We start from the raw sequence: 7,847 nt of genomic DNA, 5'->3' as shown, positions 1-7,847 counted from the left end.
ATATTTTTTTCCACTTATTTTTACAACTGATCTGAAACTGCCAAACCATATTAAATTTGATGGTACCATTTTTTCCCCTTTGACGCCATTTCTAAGAAAAAAGGGAAATAATGACAGTTGCTTGAAAAATCTTACTGTTTACAAGACCAAGCATCTAAAACTGTCGCTATTATTTGATAAAATAATTGTGAAAGATAAAAAGAAAATAATTCGTCATTCTTTATCAGGATTTTCCATTTAGTTTATTAATGACGACATTTTGTAAACAAACTGTAAAAAAGTATGTACTTTTTAAATTTAACTGTGTTATTTGAATAGTGCCTTGCATTGCATACTAAATTTACCCTTCTAAGTGAAAATGGGTTGCAGAATTGTTTAAAATGCATTTTTCTAGTTAAATTTATAGAAAGCAAGAACCGAATAATAGCAAGCAAGTACAAATTTTTTTTCAAATATTTGGTAATACTTTTACTTCATATTTTTGGTACTTTTCCATTAAGAAGAGCAGTGGAAAATTACCATACTATTATTGACACCAGTATTGCTGTACAACGGGCATTTTGAGAATTAATAATAGGTGCTGTGGTAATAAGTTCCTTGGTTAAAGTGCAGAATCGGGGGCACTATTTTTCGATTTGAAAACATGCCTATGATAATAAACCATGAACCAATCATATAACGGTGAATAGAAATTGTGGTAACTTGATGCTGGCGTCATTTAAAGTAGAGACAGCAAAAAAAGAATATCATGGTAACCTTGAATCTCAGTTTCAGCAAAATTTTAGAATTAAAATTTATCGCCAAACCAAGGGGCCCTCGATTCTACACATTAACCGGCATCTCATACGCTAATAGAGACAAATGATAGAGGTATGTGATATAGATTCTGATTTCAAAGTTTTTTCTATGGCCCCCTCTAAGCGGAGATGTACGTTAAAAAGTATAGTAAATTTATTATTTGTATAATATTGGTTGCATTTTTTCTAAATTTAAAATTTCCCAGAAGATTTTTTTTCATAACTATAAACTAAACAAAATGCAAAGTGTTTAAAATAAGAAGAACCCACATTGAACTGATCATAAAGTCACGGTTCCCAGTAGACCACTAAAATCAAGTATCAATGGTTGCCGTCAGTGAGCGGGTGGTTGACCATTTCGATCAGCCCGTGTAGGTGCGTTAGATACCGAGAAAGTGCGATATTGGTCCTCGTTGAACAGTTCCTACCCTAAGTGCGGGACTTCGCGCAGGTAATTAGAATAGCAAGACGGGAAACCATCTACCGAGGATTAAAATTGTGACGGCATGTCTTCAGATCATTCTCAGGGATATTTCTCAGACCTACGCCAATAGCTCAGTGTGCAGCTCATCTGCATATAGTACTACGTTAAAATAGTACTGTCACTATTACTCAAAAAATAAGTATAAAATAATTTTAAAAATTTATAATTATAAAGTAAGGATAGTGGTTTTTTAAAGGAGAGTGCACCCATTTAAAATTTATTTTAAAATGCAGATCTCTAATGTAAAACTAGACTCCAAATTATTCTAAACAAGACTCTATGTTGCATGAAGCGCACATTTATATTCCATTTTTCTGAGTTGGCGTGTCTGAATGCGTGTGCACTTCAGAGTTAGCGACACTTGTCGCATTTGCACCAGTCGTTTCAATTGATGCATCAGAGTCTATTTGTAAACTATCTTCTAAATCTGTGATTCCAGTATTTTCTAGTCTATTTACATCAGATGCATTTTTAGATTTCTGTTCATGTTTTTCAATGTTAGTACCAGACTGAGTTGCTTTTAATCCCGGACTTTCCATTTTTTCAACCATTTCAGTTTCGTTTTTCCCAATTGATGGAAAATGGTAAAAATTAGGCTTTTCTGTTTCAGATTCCTGTTTAATAATCTCACTGTTATTAGTCGCTTGGACATCTGCGCCAACACTATTGCAGTAGCTAGAATCAAAATTGGATGTTTCTAATGTATTGGCATTATTTTCATTTGTCTCGCTAGGTGGAGCAAAGCTAAAGAGACGAGTTTCTGGATTCATTTGTCGGAAATTTTCCTCCGACCTTCTTTCGATATTTTCATTTTCATTAGAGGAATCTTCACTTAAATGTCCCAAAATACCCAATATAAGTGGTAGCGCAAGATGCAATATATTCTGCGTCTGGGAATTATTTGGCTGCGTTTCTGACTCTGCTTGTGCTTCGCCACACAAATCAGATTGAAGAGTTTCGTTGTGTTGATGCGTTTCTGTAGAGGAATTATCGCTATTTGTTTGTGCTATCTCGGTAATGATCGTAAGAGTACCACTTGAAGGCTGATGATTTGGGGTAACCAGAAACGAATTTAAAATATTTTGAGACATTTGAGTTCTTGGGGGAATGGTGGCAGCTTGACTTTCTGCTGTTCTCAGATTGTGCAAATATCTTTCATTGTCTGGCTCTAATTGTACGGCTTGTTGAAAGCACCTTAAAGCTTTCCTCGGTTGTTCCATCATAGCGTAAGCTTGACCCATTCTACCAAAGGCCTTAGCATAATCTGGATTTAGAGCCAACGCCTCCTTGCAATCCTCGATTGCATCGTGGTAATTCTGCAAAGCTATGTTTGCTCCAGCACGATTGCAGAAGTATATTGCATTCCATTTATCAAGTTCAATCGCTTGTGTGTAAGCTGCAACGGCTTCTGCGTAATGGTGTTCAGCCATTTTCTCATTGCCTTCATTCTTCAACCGTTCAGCCTGCAGTCGATCTTTAACTGTGGGTGGGTGAATAATTTGATTAAACACGTCAATTAGCGGTCGACGAACTCTTCGATTTCTGGGGTTGTGACTTTCTAATCCGTAAGCTATTTCTAGACACTCTATTGCAATATCCAAGCTATCTCTGTCTTCAGAAGTCAAGTCATCCCTGCTGTTAAGCTCACCCCTTAAAAATTCAACTATTGCATCAACCAATTGTCTATTTTCAGCTTCATCTGACATTTGAATCTACTGAATCATTTCAATGTTTATATTAGATTAGACAGTGTTATTTTAAACTTGGATACTTTAAAATGAAATGCACTGTAGTTAGAATCCTACTTATGCCAATCATGAAATAATATCAATATTTTTGTTAATAAAGATATAGTAATATTATACTTTATTATGAACTGATTATGCAATCTGAAAGGGGCGAAATCTGATTTGAAGCTATGCAATTAATTAAAAACGTTGAGATCCCACGGTTTTTGCCATAATTATGTCACAAATAAATTTCCTGCCAGAGACAGGTATGGAGAAAGATAAAACAGATGTGTCAGATCATGTAGCTGAGTAAGCTAGATCATTCCCTGGAATACCAACATGACTCGGTACCCTGAAGAATAAAATCAGAAAGCCATTATTCTAAAGAGTGATTACGAAATAAATAATGAAACATAAAATTGAATAAGCATCACAGTGAAATGTGTAACAGTTTCTGATTGGCTCAAACCGTTCATACTATCGAAGTACATGCAATACTTCCGAGTAAAGCGTGAGGAGATTAGTCGTAGTGCCAGTAGGATAGAAACAGCTTTAGCAGTGAAGACGAAGCAAATCTCGGGAATTTGGTAGCTGTACGTGACGTCAGCAATGATGACAGCACACACAATATATCCGGGAGATTTTGAGCCATCTGTGTAGATCGGGACATAATAAGAAACTGATGACGATGAGAAAAGAAAAGTTGTTGGAATATGGTTGGAGATACAAGTGATTTATTAGATTTACGAAATAGAGAATAAAAGTTATATGGTGAAACAGTCTAAGGTGAAATAAGCAGGTAGTCTACCGATTGTGATGGTGAATCAAAAATAGCAAATATTTGAATATGTGAACGCTTGCGAGCTTTAATGGGGAAAACATGGGAAGGTCGAGCAGCTTGGCGCATAAACTTATAGGCGCATTAAACTTGTTTGGGTATCATCATGTTGAAAAGGGTGTTAGGCAGAAGTCATGATACATTAGTGATGTATCAAGAACAGTTGCAATCTATGTAGATCCAGATGACAGACGCTGATTGCGCCAGTAATCATTATAGAAATGCCTTAGATTATCTTTTAGGGCCAGAGAAAAATGGAAAAATTGGAATCACAAAATTAGACCAGTAGTCTTTATGTAAGGTCGATACATAGTATTTAGTAACTGTAAAATGCATCACACTAATATACACCTCACTGATCTCTCAAGGGATTTCTGCAAGCTTACATGTGATGAAGGAGACAGCCATATCCTAGTGATCTTTTCTTTGCTTGATTTTACTAAATGGAGTGCCTAAAAATTTTATGCTTCGAATCCACTAAATTTTGCATTCATTTAACTAACTACAGTAGTTAAATAACTTAAATACATATCTGTTTTTGAATACATCAGAATAAAACAACATTAGGTATTTTGATTTTTTTCCATTTCAAGAAAATTTAAAAACAATCACCGCTTTATGAAACTAATTTTAAGAGGGAAACGGAATAATTGATAAATACTTTAAAAATCTGATTTGCATCAAAACACTTAAAAATTAGTGGCAAATTAACAGAATGGAAATGTGCATAAACGTCACCAAATCTAAAACTTCTATGTTAGTGACAATCCATTCGGCTTACCTTATATGACGTCTTCTTTATTTCGACAAAAAATAGATTAAAACTGTCAATAAAAAAAAGAAACTAGAGCTTGGAGAGAGAAACCGATTGGAGATCTCAAATCAACGCTACAAAAGTATTTAAAAACTATGTTGAAAATCTCATGCAACAGAAAGCAAAAAAAAGAAAAAGAAATGTTTCCCATAAGGCTAATTTTTTTAAAGCCATTTGGATGGTCGAAATTATTTTTAAAAACGCTTATACTGAACAAAAAGAGAAAAATACGTAGCTAACAGAGTAATAATAAACTCGTGGTGAAGTAAGTATCTTTTAATCATGAGGTTTCAGATCTAAAATCAACGTTGGACAACAACCCTTTTTCAGTTCTCATATAAGCTCCATTCATTTCCTTATCGAGTTTTCTTTTTCGCTCAAACAAATAGTTCAGCATTCTTTTATATTTATCTCGTTAAAGCTCTGTCAAATTTCTTCGTTTAAATAAATTTCTTTGTGCAACCATACAATAGAAATTCTGCAATATTAACAAATTAAAATTAATAAATTCAATATTATTAATAAATGGAAATTAGTAAATAAATATTAACCAATGCAATCTCAATTTCAAATGAAGCAGCAAAAAAAAAAAGGAAAGAAAGGCAAAATTTAATAGAGGACATGACATTTCAAAATAATTATTCAATATTTGAGTAAATTAATATTTTGAAAGAACCTATTTGAATACTTATAAGAAAAGCAAAAATAATATTAAAAAAGGGCAATACCAAAAAAAAAAAATGTCTTATCCAACTGAGTCCTCAGGAGGATTTCATTTCTTGGCTTATATAAAAGTTCCATGACTTCGAGACGCCTTCCCGATCTTCATTTTATAACTATAGTGTCAGCTATTTGCTTTTGCAATCTTTAATACAATCTTTAATAATGTCGAGAAGCGATGGCTCAGGGGATAGAGCGTTCGCTTTCCAATGAGGTGAACCGGGTTCGAATTCCAGCGATGGCAAGTCGATACTATTCCCCAACCGACTTGCACCGACTACAGTGCTGACGTTAGTATCCTCAGTGGTAGACGGATCATGGGTTAGATCCCCTTGCCGTTAGGCTAACAGTGGGATGTTTCCGTGGTTTTCCTCCCCATGTAACGCAAACACGGGTTAATTCCATCAAAAAATCCTCCACGAAGACAAATTTTTCCCAATACTTGGTCCTGGAGTTCCCTATCTCTTTTGTATTGGATTCAAAATTACAATGCTACGGAGTTGAGCATTAGTAGTCGTAAACTCAAATAAATCGGTCGGCTGTTCAACGACGGTTATGAAATAAATTAAAATACATAATGTCGAGTCGTGATGACTCAGGGAATTGAGCATTTGCCTTCCAAGAGCTGAACCGGGTTAAAATCCTAGCGATTGCTGGTCGATACGAATTCCGCATCCGTCTTGCACCGACCACTGTACTGACGTAAAATATCCGAAGTGATAGACCTATGATGAGTTAGAGTCCCCTTGCACTCAGGCTAACCGTGGTAGGTTTTCGTGCTTTGCCTCTCCATCTAACGCAAATGCTGGTAAGTTCAACCAAAAAGTCCTCCACAAAGGGAACTTTCTCCCAATACTTGATCTAGAAATTCCATTACCTTCTGAATTAGATTCAAAATTACAAGCCTACAGATTTGAACATTAGTAATCGTAAATTAAAACAAAATGAGTTGGCTGTTCAACGACGGTTATAAAGTAAAATAAAATTCATAATGTCATTTCACGCAGCATAGCCGCTTCAGAATATTGGTATCTAAGCCGAAAATTGTGTTCAATAAATTCAATGCAATTGAAATTTTCTCTCTTACAAACAATCAAATATAGTTTATTTTAGAATAAAACGTATTTAAATATGAATATATGAATCTTTCAGACACTTAATAGGGATAACTGATAGTGAGCCTAGAGTAATACTAGATTATCTATAAGTAATGTATTAACATATTTCTTTTCAAAAAAGCTGCTAATCATTATTATTTTTTGGATCACCTCAGAACTAGGAAGGAACGCATTTAAAAAGAAATTTTAACAGTTTGAACGCATAAAAATTTCTGAAGTATTTTTTTGGGCATAACTAGTTTGTATCAAAGTAAATATATGTGATACACAGATCCGTTTAAATTTAATTTTAAAATTAGTTTCTTTGGATGCTGCACCCATTAATCAAACAAAAAAGAACACAATGCTGATTACATACTATATGAACAGTATGTAAATTTCGAAAATATGTGATTAAGGTATTACCATTTTAGAATCATTTTTGGTAAAGTATTTTATAGTCGAGCTGTGTATTTTCTTGTAATATTGATAATTAATACCCATATTCACTTTTTAAAGTCAAAACACGAGGCAAAAAAGCAGTTGTCATTGAAATAAATTCGTGGTTGCCCTATGCTGCTACAATGCTAATTCGATTTTTTTCTTTTTCTTTTTTTTTTTGTAGCTTTTTTCGCAATCAAAAATGTTATTTTTGAAAATTAGCGAAAAGATAATGGAATGTAAGGGAAAGGAAGAAAGAAAATGTAAGGGAATGTTTTAACTAACATTATGTAATCATTAAAAAAAAAAATTCAAAAATATTAACGCATAAATAAATGAATAAAAATGAACTATAAGGCTCCGATTCTCTGAAAAGAAATGTTTTAAAACATTATTTCTCCAAAATAATTTTCCAAAAGTAATCAAACTACAAAACAAAGCAATAAAAAGTAGTGATAGAATGAAGCAAGTCACAGGTTGCGCCCTTCCGTGCCACCCTAACCTCAAAGGTTAAGGTGCTGCGGCACGCTTCACGAGTAGGGGGTGCCCCGTTCACTAGTCGACTATCAAGTGACCTTAAGATCATCAGGAAGGTCATCATTTTACTCCCTCACTCTCGCGTGGCATTTCTCACTTGCCGCCAAGACTTAAGACAGTCAAATATTATACACAATAAGAGCGTGCGCACGAAAATCGTGAGCTCTCATTGGAGCACGGAGAGTACTTATCCACCAATCCGGAGATGCATTTTAGGGAAAAGCACGATAACAAAAAATAAAAGAAATGAGTGGTGGATTCGAACCCGGATGCAGAATGTGATTTCGTGACATTTGCTGAAGATTTCTGTCGTGCTAAGTGTGATTTGCTTTTTAAATCATTCCAAATCGTGACGTTTACCTTGAGTTAGAACAAATGTTGAAACGGAA

At 34.4% G+C, this 7,847-nt stretch overlaps 1 protein-coding gene across 1 annotated transcript; it reads right to left on the bottom strand.

Annotated features, from left to right (window-relative positions):
* Nucleotides 1-1,464: 1,464 nt before the first annotated feature.
* LOC107438592 (small glutamine-rich tetratricopeptide repeat-containing protein alpha-like) lies at nucleotides 1,465-3,048 on the bottom strand. Its single transcript, XM_016050907.3, has one exon. The coding sequence runs from the start codon at nucleotides 2,985-2,987 to the stop codon at nucleotides 1,581-1,583; it is 1,407 nt and encodes a 468-aa protein (XP_015906393.2). The 5' UTR covers nucleotides 2,988-3,048; the 3' UTR covers nucleotides 1,465-1,580.
* Between the last annotated feature and the right edge of the window lie 4,799 nt (nucleotides 3,049-7,847).

This window comes from Parasteatoda tepidariorum, chromosome 2 (genome assembly GCF_043381705.1).
Source record: "Parasteatoda tepidariorum isolate YZ-2023 chromosome 2, CAS_Ptep_4.0, whole genome shotgun sequence".
NCBI lineage: Eukaryota > Metazoa > Arthropoda > Arachnida > Araneae > Theridiidae > Parasteatoda > Parasteatoda tepidariorum.
Note: the sequence above shows the minus strand (reverse complement) of the source record. Positions and strands in the feature narration are given on the sequence as shown.